This window comes from Haliotis rubra, unplaced genomic scaffold (genome assembly GCF_003918875.1).
Source record: "Haliotis rubra isolate DU_JTF1 unplaced genomic scaffold, ASM391887v1 Scf39, whole genome shotgun sequence".
Taxonomy (NCBI): domain Eukaryota; kingdom Metazoa; phylum Mollusca; class Gastropoda; order Lepetellida; family Haliotidae; genus Haliotis; species Haliotis rubra.
In genome coordinates, this window is record NW_025767068.1 from 957,505 (window position 1) to 975,148 (window position 17,644).

General features: G+C 42.4%; 2 protein-coding genes across 3 annotated transcripts in view; one reads left to right on the forward strand and one right to left on the reverse strand.

The window, feature by feature from the left end:
• Positions 1-17,644, reverse strand: part of LOC124286715 (substance-K receptor-like) — a 61,181-nt gene that overhangs the window by 40,766 nt on the left and 2,771 nt on the right. Inside the window, exon 1 of one of the 2 annotated variants that reach the window (XM_046723138.1) lies at positions 668-1,008. The exons of the other annotated variant lie outside the window; for it this stretch is intronic. The gene's annotated coding sequence lies outside the window, so the exon portion shown is untranslated. Of the gene's footprint in view, positions 1-667; positions 1,009-17,644 lie in introns of those variants that run through there. 2 annotated transcript variants of the gene reach the window in all.
• Positions 4,172-5,023, forward strand: LOC124286670. Its single transcript, XM_046723075.1, has one exon. The coding sequence runs from the start codon at positions 4,172-4,174 to the stop codon at positions 5,021-5,023; it is 852 nt and encodes a 283-aa protein (XP_046579031.1).

The window sequence follows — 17,644 nt, forward strand, 5'->3', positions numbered from 1 at the left end:
CCTATACACATCACCCGACATCATGTTTTGAAAAGCTTTCAGCACACTTTCTTCAGAAAGACGTAATCGGTCGATAAGAAATTCTCTTTGGAAAACCTCTAGCCCCATGATCATGTGAAGTACTTTGGGGAGCTATTTGCTTGTGAGCTGACACTTTAATGTTAACTTAGCATACATCAGACTTTGTCGGGATTAGGCACATTCTCTTTCACATTGGATATTTTTAGCAGTTCTTATAAAACACAACGTTACTTGAGATTGCAGGTCTACGCTCACTGTACATGAGACAAAGGGGTGTACTCGATGTAACCATGGTGCTCTACTTATCTTGTGGGTAGGATTGTTACAAGTTCTCAACAAGCAACAACATGACTAACGATGACCAGTCAGTAAAGTATAATGTTTGTTGTCTATAGTTCATTACTGTGCAATATGAAATAGAAACACAGAACGAATTGAAAATTCAGGACTGCACAATTGTGAAATCAGCTACCTGAATCTGTAAATTGGCATGAACCCTATGCTTCATATATCCAGATGTTGCCCCCCAGAAAGAAGTACAATACAAGCAGCGCAATGTAAGCAAACCTGGCTGAAGTAATTTGTCTTACCAGGGAAACAGTATCAATCACAAGTAGTATTTCTCCACTGACAGAAGAGTGCTTACCTTGATTGGATTGTATTGCGTACAGTACCAGTCATATATTGTCTCCATCCATCATAATCCTATGCGTAAGCGCAATGACGAGAGACACATCTCTGTGGCTCTGCCAGCGTATTGATCACAAGTCAGCGCCAGTTTCTAACCTTGCCAGCCAAGCCCTACCACACGCAGGACTGCCGACAGCAGCCAATTTTCCCCATGCTTTTAGAGGTAGGCTGAGAGTTAAGCTTCCGAAACCACGGATCGACACGTTAAGAAGAAGCAATGTTCAATTACTACTTGAGTTAAGCTGCGTGATTTGCCTCATCGCTACAGAGAAGGGCTGTATCTGTCTTGCGGACATGTTGATGACTGAAGCAATGGAACTCGAGTTAAGATGGCACTGTCCCATAATTCTATTGTAATCAATTACTGGTGTTTACAAAAACGTCACTGGCTGTGGCTTTGAGCATCTTAGTGTCCGTTGTTTCCCTGAAACATTTAGTACTTTGACCATCCCGGTGATAATCTGCGTGGTACTGAAACTTTGACATACGAACACACGTGACGTAGGGGTTAAAACACGAGTATATGTATAGAGAGAACAGACGGATTAAACAAGGCTATACATTTACACATGAAGTAGGGTTTGGACAAGGAGCTACGTCTGCAAATGACGAAATTTTGAAACAAAGATATACGTAAACAAATCACAAATATACAAAGAGTATACGTTAACACAGGACGTAGGGATGAAACAATGATATAATTATACAGACTACGTAGGATTGAGGACGCAGCGTTTAAAAATTGATATACGTATACAGACTACGTCGGGTTGAAACAAGGGCAGAGGACGTAGGATTGAAAAAAGATATACGTCTACGTCGGGTTTAAACATTGATATACGTATACAGACTACGTCGGGTTGAAACAAGGGCAGAGGACGTAGGATTGAAAAAAGATATACGTCTACGTCGGGTTTAAACATTTATATACGTATACAGATTACGTCGGGTTGAAACAAGGATACAGTATACAGTGAGTGAGTGAGTTTAGCTGTACGCCGCACTCAGCAATATTCCAGCCATATGGTGGCGGTCTGTAAACAGTCGAGTCTGGACCAGACAATACAGTGATCAACAACATGAGCATCGTTCTAAACAAGCGAGATACAATGACATGTGTCAACCAAGTCAGCGAGCCCGACCACCCGATCCCATTCGTCGCCTCTTATGACAACTGACAAGCATGCGTTATTGAAGTAACAACAATAACCGTTGTGTTATTGTAATTCCTGATTAGCTGAACTGGCAATAAACGTAAACATTTAAGCCACGACTTCCAGCGTTCACTTCTTTTTCCACTACGTACTGCAGAGAGGAAATGAAAGAACATCGATAGATGCGGGACCTGAAGACTCGGTCACCTGGGTTACAAAAACTTCATGTCTTCAGGGTTCATTTCCAACCGTCTATCCGTTCTCAAGGAACCAATGTTTCAATCTGTTAGTTATTAACCATGCTATTTGAAACAGCCGCCCTCTCTTCGACATAATACAGCCTTGATGCTGCTATGAAGTTTACCGTGAAGCTACCCTTTGTTTGATTGGGCATGTTACGTTATGTGCATAAATCAATAATTGATTCACGTCACGTAACACTGTGTATTCCTTCGCCCGGAATGTTTTACCCGTAATCAATCTCGTCAATTTTGTCTGCTTTCATTAATATCATTGTTTGTAGTTTAACATGACTTACATAACTCTATTTTGGACGGCATGGCTATGGTCTGTTGTTAATCGTCACGTAACGCTGAAGCCCATTTCTGTGTCCCCCGCCGTGATAATATTGATAGAATATTGCTAAAAGCGGCGTAAAACCAAACTCACTCACTCACGTAACGCTGGCTATCGAGAGTTCGAATAGAATTGTGAACTTATTGCATACATAGTGTATTGTACCTATCCAACCACACATGCAACAGCTGTCTAAGCAAATAACGTTACAAACATTACGTGTTATTTGCCAATGAGTGAGTATGGAAATAGGGTCCCACAATTCAATTATGGTAGGAACGTAGATACCGATGTTTTTATCAGTGTGTATTTGGACCAACACACAGCATATTAATGTTTTATCTATAATGGCATCGAGTAAAGCACCTGAACAATCACAGGATGTTGTCACCAGTATCATAAATTAATACAAATTCCCACTCAGTGCGAAATTATCATGCCGAGGTTAGGAACGAAACCATCTATGTTCTTCAAAAGAATACTTTGATTCAGATTTGAAATGCATAAATATGCATGGGTCATGTTGGATATAATTCGGCTTGCCTTTACCAAATCATCAAAAATCATATTCTGTATCTAACAAAAATCTCTTTTGACATTGTGCATGACATATGCGACAGGGCAGTTTATTTTCTCACGCGTTTTGATGACAAGTACACCATGTACCTTCTCCTCTTTCATAGCTAAAACTCGTGAGTTCTTGTTTGAAGTCCCTTTGTAATACAGTACATGATGTAAAGGAATACTGTGTATTTCAGTCACGGACCAGCTGACATTTAAGGTGAACAGCTGCATATCGAGTGGTCATCTGTTGGGTCATCTGTGTGGGTGGGATGTCAGTCCCCATCAAGATAGCAACAGCTCATCAATGACATATTTACAATCAAACCACACATTCAAATTCGAAAGACAAAATCAACAAATATGATCAAACTCTTTAAATGAAATAAAACTTCGGCAAAATAATATCTGAGTCAATCCGTAAACTATAGATTCAACTGCTCACCATTATATGAGAGTCCACTGAAACATAACTGTTGTTTGTCTGGGCTGGACGCATGCCGATAGGTCTACAGTGGGCTGTAAACGTGTCGGCATGTTATTACAGACAACGGCCGTAAACATGATATATCTGTAGTGATCTGGTGCTCTACAGTGAGTACTGGAAACAGAAGATTGCTTTGAGCAGATAGCATTGCCCCCGAGTTTCTTCTCGACATCTACGGAGTGGCTAACGTAATACGTATGAAGGTGTGAGGGTTATACGTATTTTACAGGATGTAAACACACATTGCCGGTACGTAACAAAATGGCATTCTTCTATATCCAGTTTCAACATTATCAAAGCATATAACAACAGACTATACCTGTGATTCCACTCCAACTGACTCGCTTTGTATGACATTGACTCAAAGATGAGTAGGGTTTCAAAAGTGCGGGGGAGTTTTGCTTATCGATCCTTTGAACCATGATCAAGCCAAGAAGGGAAGGACATAATTAATGCTTGGGAGCAGTATTTATGTTCTCCTGAAGTGTTTACTAGAGGATAATATGTTATTTAATTATCCATGTTATACATGATGTGTTTATTCTCATTGCATATCTCCATCATTTATGATCGATCGTGAATAAACAGCCATCTGTAAAAAGTATTGCCTACTTATTTATGATGGAGATCTTTCACCTCTGCAACTTGGTACATCAGAGAATCTAAGCTACAAGACACAAACATGCCAGTCGTTGGATGCCCTATTCCGTCATGTGGCTTTGTGACAGAAGACCTGGATTTTGTGGTGCATGCAACAGTCCACACTACAGGACCTGCCATCTCTGCAAAAGTAGAAAAAGTGAAACGACCAAGCATATCCTCTGCTGGAACAAGCGAAGATTGGTCATACTTTAAATCCAGGTGGAAAGACTATGTCCAAACGACCATGGTCACAGGGAAGGACCGCGTTGTACAGCTTCATGAATGCTGTTACGAGACACTGCGCAGAGATTTCACACGTTCGGCTGTCCTGAAGGCCATTAGACTCCTTGCTGTCAGAGAGGAGAACACCATGGTAGCTCGCGTTACCCTCCACAGCATGACTCAGGATCGAGATGAAACTGTTCGTTCCTTCGGTGCAAGGCTAAGAGGTCAGGCTGGCGTCTGCAAATTCACCATTGCATGTCCAGGATGCCATCGGGAGGTGAATTACACTGAGACGATCCTTCGCGATGTACTCACCCTTGGACTAATTGACCCTGAAATCCAGTTAGATCTCCTTGGAGACAAGAACCAAGACACGAATCTCGAACAGGTGTTTCAATTTGTGGAAGCCAAGGAATCAGGCACACGCTCGGCATCTCGACTTCTAGACTCGCAGTCTGTTGAAGCTGTTAGCAGTGGCTACCGAAGAAGCAAGAACACAGCTGTTAATGCATCCAAGAAACTGGATACGTCCGAGTCATACTTCTACTGTGGAAGAAAGGGGCATGGAAAAAGTGCATCCCTGAAAATCAGGAAAAAGCATTGTCCCGCTTTCGGTCGCATGTGTTCATCCTGTACCCGCTACAATCACTTTGAAACTGAGAGCTGAGAAGCCTTCAAGGACGGTTGAGGAAGACGAAAGCGCGGTCTTTGACATGCTGTGCTCAGTCACTAACATCAGCTGGCCCTGATGAAAGAAGACACTTGATCACCACCTGTATGATCAGCTGACGGACACCTGGACTAAACAAGCCTCCCGGCCCCATCCCTTCCTCAACCTATCGATGGCTGTCCATGCAGAAGACTATGACAGACTAGGATTCGGCTCAATGTTATCCTCAAGACCAAGAAGAGCCTCTGTTGTCGTCATGGCAGACACAGGTTGTCAGAGTTACCTTGCTGGTATTAAGGTCGCACACAAACTTGGACTGAAAACACAGAATCTCATTCCAGTGACTCTCAAGATGCGTGCTGCCAATAGCAGGGGTATCCATATCCTTGGTGCCCTCATCACACGGCTGTCTGGCAGGAGCCTAGCAGGGACAACAATTGAAACCAGACAGGTGGTCTATATCACAGACAACTCTGACAAGTTCTTCCTCAGTCGTGAGGCGTGTATCTCACTGGGGATGATCACAGGACATTTTCCCACAATTGGGGAAGTGCCCAGAAATGACAGCTTCAATGATGATTCTACACTAAACGAATCTTCAGGGATAAATGATCTGAAATGTGACTGCCCAAAGCGTGGACCACCTCCTAAAGTGCCAACCAAACTAGAGCACCAGCCGCTCCCACTCATGGATGGACCTCCCATGAAACTGATGGTCGATCTGGACGTTCAGCCTGTTGCTCACCACACTCCTGTCCCTGTCCCACTTCACTGGCAGAAAGACGTCAAAGCCGGACTGGACCAGGATGTCAGACTGGGTGTGCATGAGCCAGTCCCAAATGGAGAACCGGTTACATGGTGCCACAGAATGGTCGTCGCGACGCACTGTTGACTTTCAGGCTCTCAATGCCCATGCCATTAGAGAGACACATCACACACAATCCCCCTTCCACTAAGCCAGATCAGTGCCACAGAATACGAAAAAAACTGTCTTCGATGCATGGAATGGCTACCACAGTGTCCCCATTCGAGATGAGGACAAACACCTTACCACATTTATCACCCCATGGGTCCGATATAGATGTCGCACTGCTCCACAAGGATGTATCGCCTTTGGAGATGGATACACAAGACGCTTTGACGAGATTGTGTCTGATGTGCCAAACAAAACCAAGTGTGTGGATGACGCACTCCTGTGGGCTGATGACATTGAGAAATCCTTCTTCCAGGCATGTAATCAGCTTGACATCTGTGGAAGGAATGGCATTACTTTAAACCCTGAAAAGTTCACTTTTGCACAAGACACCGTGGAGTTTGCAGGCTTTGAGATTACTCGTACCAGTGTTCGACCTTGCTTGAAGTACCTACAAGCCATCATGGACTTTCCTACACCGAAGAACATAACGGACATGCGTTCTTGGTTTGGACTCGTCAATCAAGTGTTATACGCATTCAGCATGGCTGAGAGGATGCAGTCTTTTCGCCAACTCCTAAAGCCTGGGACACCATTTCGTTGGGATGACAATCTGGACCGCTTGTTTCAAGAATCCAAGACCATCATTGTCAAGGAGATTGAGAAAGGTGACGCATCTTTGACGCAAACAAACCAACCTGTCTTGCAACAGACTGGTCGAAACCAGTTGACCACAAACCTCTACTGAAGATCTTTGGGTATCGATCACTTGAATGCATCTCGAATGCTCGACTACGTCATCTGAAGGACAAGACCCTGCGGTACAAATTCCACATGGTTCACATCCCTGGAGCCAAACACAGAGTTGCTGATGCTGTATCTAATCACCCAACTGGTAACCCTGAGAGGATAGTTCTAGTGGATGATATTGCAGCCATGGACTGTACTGAACTTTCCCCTTCTCTGGATGTTTGTCATAACATCCTCGCCTCCATCAGATGCAGTGAAGAGCCTGACCACAGTGTAGAGGATGTCACTCTCCAATCTGCTGCGTCTGCAATCAGCTCCTTGGAACCTATCACGTGGAACAAGGTGAAAGTTGCAACCACTAGCGATGTATCCATGGCCAAACTCGTTGACCTTATTGAAACTGGGATGCCAGAATCCCGCCTTGAACTTCCTACTGCACTACGTGAATACCATCAGTTCAGAGAGATCTCCACACGGTAGACGGAGTTGTGCTATACAAGGACCGGATTGTGATCCCACCAGCACTACGTGAAAATGCCCTTACTGCCCTCCATTCTGCACACCAAAGCGTCTCATCAATGATGTCCAGAGCTGAAGCATCCATCTTCTGGCCCGGACTCACACTGGCCGTCACAACCCTCGGAACCAACTGTGCTCACTGCAGTTGGATGGCTCCATCACAACCATCAGCCCCACCAACACAACTAGTATACCCATCCTACCCCTTCCAATGTCTATGCGCTGACTTCTTTCATTGCAAGGGTGTCAACTACCTGGTGCTGGTCGACAGATACTCCAACTGGCCGATAGTAGAGAGAACTGCCTGAGGTGCACCTGGACTCATCAACTGCTTACGACGCACATTTGTCACATTTGGCATACCTGATGAACTTTCCTCTGATGAGGGACCCGAATTCACAGCCTCTGCAACCAGAGAGTTCCTTCACACATGGTCAGTACATCATCACCTATCTTCTGTCGCCTTCCCCCACAGCAACTGCAGAGCAGAAAGTGGCGTGAAGACAGTCAAACGCATGATCACTGACAACACTGGACCCCGGGGTGAACTTGACACGGATGCTTTTCAGCGGGCAATGCTTCATCCCCCCCCTAAAGGACTTCATCCCCAGCCTACCCGGCCGGTACAAACCTCATGAGACATGAAGCGATACACTATTATTGAGGGAGGAGGCACTCAGAAACCGACATATGAAGATGGCAGAACGTCTCACTCAGCACACCAAACAGCTCCCACCTCTCGCAGTTGGTGACTTTGTCAGAATGCAGAACCAGACAGGGCCTCACCCGCTCAAATGTGTGGTCGAAGTTCGTCAATTCGACCAGCATGTTGTACGGGTAGACGGATCAGGTAGAGTTATGTATTTTTTCATAAAGTTTTTAAAGGCCACAGGCCTAATAAACATACAATTTATAGAACACATAATGAATGCAGACTAACATGATATATATCACACACATTTAAATGACATTCTGTGCTTTAACGCAAAAAGTATAAACTTTGATAATTGACATAGGGTATATTTACATTGCGTTGACATAAGATTCATAAATTTAAAACATGTTGGATTTTTATAATAATAACTATCTAAATATTCAATCATCAATGGTGAATAAGCATTACAAATCATTACAAAGTGATATTCATTTTCTATGTGGATTAATCCTGATTTTGCATAGTAGAAACACGTTCTTTCCTCTTCGTCTTCATTATGATGTCTTCCTGTTTCTATTCTAAGTTGGTGACAGCTACAGCGAAATCTGATGTGAGTTTCTAAAAAGTGTTTATCATTTATACAGTTGAAGGAGGGTTCCATTGTTAAAGGTGTTTTGAAAGCAAAATATGTTCTTAATGTGGGTTTCTTGAGAACGTTATTATGCCATCATGTAGAGTGACCCTACGCAATCGGAAGTTTCTGAGGAAGTACAACCCTGCTTTCCAACCTCCATCCAGACGCTCAATCGCTGATGACTTGCCAAGGCCACAAACATCTACCCTTGACAATACCACCACATCCGGCTCAGTCAACATCAGAACACTTGACCACACCTACAACAGTCTCTACTGGTGACGAACAACGCACTCCGCATCAACAGCCACTGCCATCCAGGCCAGCTGCTACACCTGATGTCTCACAATCCCCACCACCCTCACCTGACAGATCCCCACCACCCTCACCTGACAGATCCCCACCACCCTCACCTGACAGATCCCCACCACCCTCACCTGACAGATCCCCACCACCCTCACCTGACAGATCCCCACCACCCTCACCTGACAGATCCCCACCACCCTCACCTGACAGATCCCCACCACCCTCACCTGACAGATCCCCACCACCCCTCACCTGATAGATCCCCACCATCACCTGACACCACCACCCCACCCCCACCACCCTCACCTGACAGATCCCCACCACCCTCACCTGATAGATCCCGTCCACTCTGTCCTGTGATCAGAGAACCCACTGTCCTGACAGAGTCACCAAGCATCGATCCTGCACCGACCCTAACAGTAGACACAAGTGTGATCCACCCACGACGTTCTACCCGCACCAAAAAAAAGCCGAACTGGCTGTCTGATTACGTGCATGTGATTGAGTCAGAATAATCCCTGGGCCAAAAGGACAGTCTACCCAGTGAAAGCCCTGAATGTTTTATTGCCAGTTTCTCTCTTTATTTCAGTTTGTTCCAAACGTTTAGTCTATTCCCAATCACTTGAGGACAATTCAAGACATTATGCTTCATTTAACTCAAACCTGAGTTCTAGTCAGAACTGTTTCTTTCAGTCCTTGCCACAACTTTGTCAAGATCCGACAATGACTTGGGGAGGGATAGAGGATTATATGTTATTTAACTATCCATGTTAAACATGATGTGTTTATTCTCATTGCAGATCTCCATCATTTATGATCGATCGTGAATAAACAGTCATCTGTAAAAAGTATTGCCTACTTATTTATTTACTACATCGCCTTCCTCATGAAAGTAGCACCTCGGACAGGCATCTTACACATGCACATTAGAATGTATCGGATGTGGTCACATAGCACACACAGTTGGCCACTTTAATCATTAGTGATACTAATGTCCCAATTGTAAATTCACCGCAGTCATAGAGATTATTTGTGTTTTACAACTGATTCTCCAGAATACTATAGCTATATCTTCATTATGTGTGGAAAATGTTCAAGCTTTACTGATCATCTAAGTTAACTTGACTTGTTGTTGCCAGTGCAAGTGAAGTCGTTCATTCTTGGCGAGTTTTCATTGAGTCGCCCTCCATATTGTACCTGTTTCTACTGGCTAATGGGTTTGTACCTTCTCATCAGTGATTAGAGAGGATGTGGCATGTTAGGTTTGCAAACATAAAACAACTGACAGGACTTGGCTGAAACAAACGATGTATTTACGGGACTGATTTGTGACAAAAACTGAATTCACTTAACATTACGCTACCTTATTCTGGCTTACTAAAATATAATGCACCGCCAAGCACGGATTAGTCCTGGCTCGTTCCCTTCACTTTGTCTGCTATCTCAGACGTTAACGATGTAGGTCAGAGTAACAGTTAATGTTTAGACTAATTAAATGTAGACACTGTAAGGGTTTCACATCTGGCCCTAATTACAACGTCTGGCCCGACAGGTAGGCTGTAAACGGCATCAAACCGGTGAGTACCTAATTAATTATTATTGCCAGGAGGATAATTTTTTAAGCGTGTCATGTGTTATTCTAGAATTTATGCATCTAGCAAGGTGACAATCGAAATTGCAGAGAAGACTTCACACAGTATTACGCTCACGAAATGTTGCATGTGCTCAAAGAAGACCACTACCAGACCAGCTACACATCAAGCAAAGATATAACATTCAACGAATGGTAGGGATGTGTTTTAGTTTATATCACTGATATGTTCTCAACTTATAACGAGCATGTTACTCACGATTGAAGCATTGTGCTCTGGTCATTATCAGTTCCTGCATAATATAGCAAGCATCAGCAAATATGTATTAAAAAACAACATTTGTTTTCTCTTATCGTCATCTGGCGTTTCCCCGTTTTACCTGTACATCAAACTTCGGCTGCAGCTGCTGCAGTTCATTACGACGTTGGGGAACTGGATGATTCAGTCACATCACACTGATAGCTTGCTCAACAACCGTTCTACAAATTTCCTGTCTACACCATTCTTACACTGGAAATAGAATTCGTAATATCTCTTCAATTAATCTCCTTCTGGAGGTACAATAATCACCTGGCTCTTTGCCATAAGATGTGTGTTAATAAAGTTAAGCTTACAAATTGAAATTGTAAACATATGAAAAGTATCCATCGAGACTAGAAACAAGAGGAAACTTGAGTTATTACATGTCCTTCTCGTCTTCCACAGCTGCTGAGGCAATGGTGAACATGATCTCGGCGTCATCAGAAGGGATTCGCAGGATATACACGCAGATTTACAGGGCCCTGGACTGTTTTGTCAGGGTCGTCTTCAGAAGCAGTTAAAAATGGACCCATGAATGAAGCAATCGGTGGGCTTTCTGAGGTCGCACAACACACCTATCATTTTAGACAAATGATGCCATGTCTACTACACTTTAGGATGATCGTACGAACCGCAAAAATAGACATGAATGCTATAATTACGAATTTACTTTCACGTTCATATAATTCAGACTCTATAAATAGCTGTGGTGTATTCATATTATGGAAATATAGTATTCGCTCTTCCCATAATGACACATTCATAACAGTAAGGTTAGACGTGTATACTACGTCTGTAAATGGCATGCTGACTGGAGCTTGTTAGCCCTTTAGGATAGATGTCATTTGTTGCACATGCATCAAGGACAGATAATGGACTATTGTTAACTAAAAGCACGTTTTGAATTCCATTTACAAGATTCTTAAGGCGATATCAGAAAACATCAAAGCACCCATTTCCTTTCTACAGCACTATCTATATCAAAATGGATGGGGGCATATTGTTTACCACAGGGCTTGATACCATAGGCAAGGAAACATATGGTAGGATTACAATGGCAAACTCAGCCAGATCACACTCAATGTGTCACATATAGGAATGCTAATGGGTTCAGATGGCAGTCTTGAGTTTGTTTCAGTTTTTGATAGGAAAGTATAGGAGCTTGTTCCTATCTCGTCTTCACCATTATGGATTGTAATGCGTACGTTATCCATTGTATTGTTTCTACAAAGGGTATGTCGATAGAGATTTCTTAAATACTTAATAACAGTAAGAAGAAGAAGTGTGTTCTAGTGTGTATACAGTTGCATCGTAATTAAGTAGGACTGTGGATGATTACAAATGAACCTGTCCGTACTGAAATATGTCTGCTGGGCAGTGAGATGGACTAATTACAGGTTCCCCCAAGTCTCGAGTTTCGCACTGCGAGAACCGACCAGGAAAACAAACAACACCCCCTTCCATCTACCTAAGTGAATCAATAACACCACACTAAGTAAAAAGCAGCCTTCCAACTGGAGACGTATGTTGGAGATGCAGTGTCTGATGAAGAAAGCTTGTTTTCTGTTTTGCCGCCTTCTGGAATTGGGTTTCAGATAATTTGATCAGTTAGCAGACGACTAGTTACATGTACGACAAGTTGCATGTACAGAAATGGCTGCCTCGTCTTTTCTTAACCCTCCGTTGATAAAAGGCATGGGCTCCAGTTTTGTACAGTTTTCTTAATTTTGATTTTGTCTACCTTAAACATCATCTCATCCACAACATCTGATCAATATTTTGCGTCAAGACAGAATCTCAGGAGGGATTCAGTCCACTCATCCTGATACACCGGAGACAGAACATGAATCTATTGTTGTCATGCTATACAGCTACGTCATGAATGAATCTATTGTTGTAATGCTATACAGCTACGTCATGAATGAATCTATTGTTGTAATGCTATACAGCTACGTCATGAATGAATCTATTGTTGTAATGCTATACAGCTACGTCATGAATGAATCTATTGTTGTAATGCTATACAGCTACGTCATGAATGAATCTATTGTTGTAATGCTATACAGCTACGTCATGAATGAATCTATTGTTGTAATGCTATACAGCTACGTCATGAATGAATCTATTGTTGTCATGCTATACAGCTACGTCATGAATGAATCTATTGTTATCATGCTATACAGCTACGTCATGAATGAATCTATTGTTGTAATGCTATACAGCTACGTCATGAATGAATCTATTGTTGTAATGCTATACAGCTACGTCATGAATGAATCTATTGTTGTAATGCTATACAGCTACGTCATGAATGAATCTATTGTTGTAATGCTATACAGCTACGTCATGAATGAATCTATTGTTGTCATGCTATACAGCTACGTCATGAATGAATCTATTGTTGTAATGCCATGCACGTCATGAATGAATCTATTGTTGTAATGCCATACAGCTACGTCATGAATGAATCTATTGTTGTCATGCTATACAGCTACGTCATGAATGAATCTATTGTTGTAATGCTATACAGCTACGTCATGAATGAATCTAGTGGAGGAATGTGATGGTAAGATAATGGCGTTTAAACAATTAACAAGACGTATATTTACATCGTTCAGAGTTGTGAACTTCAGAGCGAACCTCCCAGCACCGCATACAGTTTCAGTGGGTGTAGCACCCTTAGCAGTATCACATGTTTTTCCCCCAGACTTCGCATAGGGGGCTTCTTACCATATCGAATTCGTTATTTGCTGGTGGGGAGCTGCAAGCATGTCCTTCTTAGTCAGCTTTGTTCATTGTATATGCCTTAGACATGCATGGAACAGATTTCTTTCCCAGATTCATTCCCCTGTTTCAAATGCAGTCTACTGGGGAGAGATAAATGGTTTGTTTCACATCCGATATGGTACAAAATCACAGCTACAATACAGAGCGAGAATGATTGTCAAAACAGTTCGTCTTCGATTATACATACATTTATTTAGACTCTTTATACGAAATATTGCTAGGAATTTGACACAATCTGGCTAACTATTCGTCTCTCCGTCCAACTTGACTTGACATACACCATGTAAACCAGGGATGTGCTTGACGATAATATTACCTAGTGAATTATAACGCCACGTGTTTCCATTTCCGGTATTTATATTGATACACGTTGTTGTTAGACTCCACTTCGTCTCGAGGCCTTCTGGTTTTACAACATATCACCAACACCAACAACTTACTACACAAGTGTGAAATTGGCTGCACCGGAACCGCTAGATGAATGTTTAACATAATGCCATTGGCATATCCCATTGATACAGACTTAACGTTAGCTCTGGCAAGAGCATCAGACCAAACACAAAAAGTGCCTTGTCTCTGTTTATGAGGTAAGGTGGTGAGGTGAAATGGGGTTTAACGTCGTACTTAAGAATATTTCGCTCAAGCCTTTGGTGTACCCATTTATGACATGCGTCAGGCAGGGACCAACAAGTACCATATTTTAACGCCTTTTGGTATGAGGGGGCCGGGGGTGGAACCCGTGACCTTCCGCTCTCCGCTACACCACGGAGGTGGTCCTGTGTTTATGAGCCACACAGATATGATTCGTCGTGTAGTAATGGTACTGATAGATATAGCATGAGCCAGATAAATACTATCGTACACATTTACTAGGCATCTGTACGGACGTACGATGTAGTCCTGCTCGCTGTTCACTGTGTTAATGTAATATGTAGGACTGCTCAACCTGTTACAGTTCGTCATTCGCCAGGTAGGATACATGGGAGGCCCGCCTGCAGCGCTCTCATAGCTGTACACTGCAGGCTTCGCCGTTGTCTGTTGCGCACACAGTGGTGATTAAAAAGCGCTGGCGGAAACTCCGTATGTGTAGTATCTAGAAGATCGGGACAGATAAATAATATTCTTCGTTAACTTTATACAGAGGAAATGCTCTTATGTTATAAAAATACATTTGTTAACCAACTTATGTTTCTTGAAGTTTGTTTGGTCAATTTTATTTTAGTCCAAGATCTATATGATGAAGCAATTGAACCTTGGTTTTGTGTGACCATACTTGAAAATAACAATATAAAATAGTCACTCTCCATTATCTGCGTGTGTGTGTAAAAGGACTTCAACATTTGGGAATATAATAGTTCAGGATGACAGAGGATCAGTGATGACACCAGGTGTTCGTCACACGGGACACCATGTGAAACTCTGTGTCAAATCACGCAGTCATATCCGTATGCAGTATGAAGCGTCTCATCATTCGGGATCAGAAAAAGTAAAATATGAAGTTCTTCTCCTTTGGAACTGGTTTTATCTCGACTATATGTGAAAGTAAATGAGATCACCATTACCACCCAACTATCTTCCTCCGGTGCCATGCAGGATGCTGAGACTTAATCTTCATTGAAAGCTTGCATATACAATGTAGATAAAATATTTACTTCATGTTATCAAACAGTCAATCTTTCAATTAGTACATATAATGGCAGCAGTCTGCTGACTATCTATTATCATATAATGTTTACGATCCTTCAAGATGAGATAACGTTTTGATATGATCAAGCCGTCGCTAGCTGAACTTCAGGTCAATGAAGAGTACTACCCTCTGTGAATGATATGCATACCTATGGTGCTTTACGACTGTCGAGTCAGCAACTTATTACAAGAGTGTATTATGACAACAGAATCGAGAAGCGTCCAACATGTACTCGGTCCTCTAACTATGACATCCTATCATCAAAGTGACGCTTTGTATTCACGCACTCCTCATGTCCACGCTCCTACATGGTGAACTGTGGAACTAATTTCCCAAATGGGAGGGAGAACATGTACAGATAGAACAACACGCTAAAATACTATATCTACATTAATCTGCTTAATGTGGCTCAAAGAATTGTGAATGGAAAATCTCCAACCTTCGACATTGCACACACTCCCCAATCACAATGTTAATTTGACCTGAACCCAGCCCTGCACTTATGTTTGTACAGCAGCCCTGGATAGGACGGACGTACAAATAGAAGTACTGCACGTGTTTTGGCAGGATACGCTCAGCTTTGCCCAAACACCTGTATAATTGCTAGGTGATAGTGCGTTATAAACAGGTGCTTATGAAATAGTCGGAATCGTACCAGCAGACTCTGCCTTTATCAGAGACTTCTAATGATTATAGAAACGGTTTATATGAAAATCATAAGACTGGGCATGTTCTAATCTCCACTGAGGTAGTTCCGCTCTGCGCCCCTTTCATCACCATCACAGTCGGGACTAGGCCTCACATATTGCACACACATGGGGACCAGACCACAGGGGCTTCAGCGTGGCGACCACTGGACGGCTTAACCGCTCCTGATTGCATGTGGATCTAATGATGCGAAATCTTATGTAGAATGTGTCAGTCTGCTTTCATAACATAGTCCATATCATTCTCCCAGCCTTGAAGCACTGTACGTTTGTTTACGGATAGAAAGAAGCTTCGAATAACATTTCTCAATTATTAGATAACTTGGTACAAGAAATAATTACCATACAAGTACAATACACCATACCCTACACTTATATAGCGATTAATCCAGACTAGAAGTACTACCAGAAGGGATAATGTCTTTTTATGAAAATGGCTGAATTGAAAGTATACATTAAAGTTGTACGCTAACAATGCTACAGAATGTTATGACCAGCTTGTGATCACCCATAAATCATTCCGATCAAAACGAAATCTTAACAAACTGAACATCTCCACATGGCCGCGGAAGTGTCGAAACAACAACTGACCGGACAAATGACTAACGAGGTTTTTCTGTCCAGGTTCTACAGATGTTTCATTCATAAAAACACACCATTTCCACCACAACGTGTAGAAGTGAATTCAGTGTGCACATTAACCGACATATCAGCATATTTATACAGGGTAATATAAACAGGGGCAGCATGCCGTGAGATTCAGCTCTTTCTGAGACTCCTGCTGAAACTCACTACGAAAAAACACAGCGTTAATATATGTGCAGAATAATATTTGTGTGATTGTATATGTACATTCAGGATAAATACCAAAGGGCATGTTTTATATGGATATTTGATATTTGTTAGGCATGTGGCAATCCGTTGTCCCTCGCGAAGAGCCTCCTATAGTGTATGGAGTGACAACGCCAGTACACGTGGATCTGGCAGGTCCAGCTGCAGTCATATAGTCCCAGGACCTGTTGAACGACGTATGAATTCAACAGGAGTTCAAGGGTTTGTCAGTAATTAGTTGGCCTCGTCTTCTAGAAGTAATCAACAGCAGATGCATGCTGAACATGCTTTCTCCGGTTACACGTATTCCTGGGGTAAATATTAGTTACATGTTGTTTCCTGTACAGGTAATTGACGAATCTTCCATTTACTGAACCTACTTTTGTATTAAGTGCACAAGGAGCAGCTGCTTATTCTCTTGTTTTACGTTGTATTGTGACAAAATTAATCAGTTATTATTGATACTATATTCTGGAGTGTATTCTGGATACAGCTCTCCTGTGTGTATTCTGGACACAGTTGTTCTGTGTGTATTCTGGACACAGTTGTTCTGTGTGTATTCTGGACACATGTGTTCTGTGTGTATTCTGGACACAGTGGTTCTGTGTGCATTCTGGACACAGATGTTCTGTGTGTATTCTGGACACATGTGTTCTGTGTGTATTCTGAACACAGCTGTACTGTGTGCATTCTGGACACAGATGTTCTGTGTGTATTCTGGACACAGATGTTCTGTGTGTATTCTGGACACATGTGTTCTGTGTGTATTCTGAACACAGCTGTTCTGTGTGCATTCTGGACACAGATGTTCTGTGTGTATTCTGGACACAGATGTTCTGTGTGTATTCTGGACACAGATGTTCTGTGTGTATTCTGGACACAGATGTTCTGTGTGCATTCTGGACACAGATGTTCTGTGTGTATTCTGGACACAGAT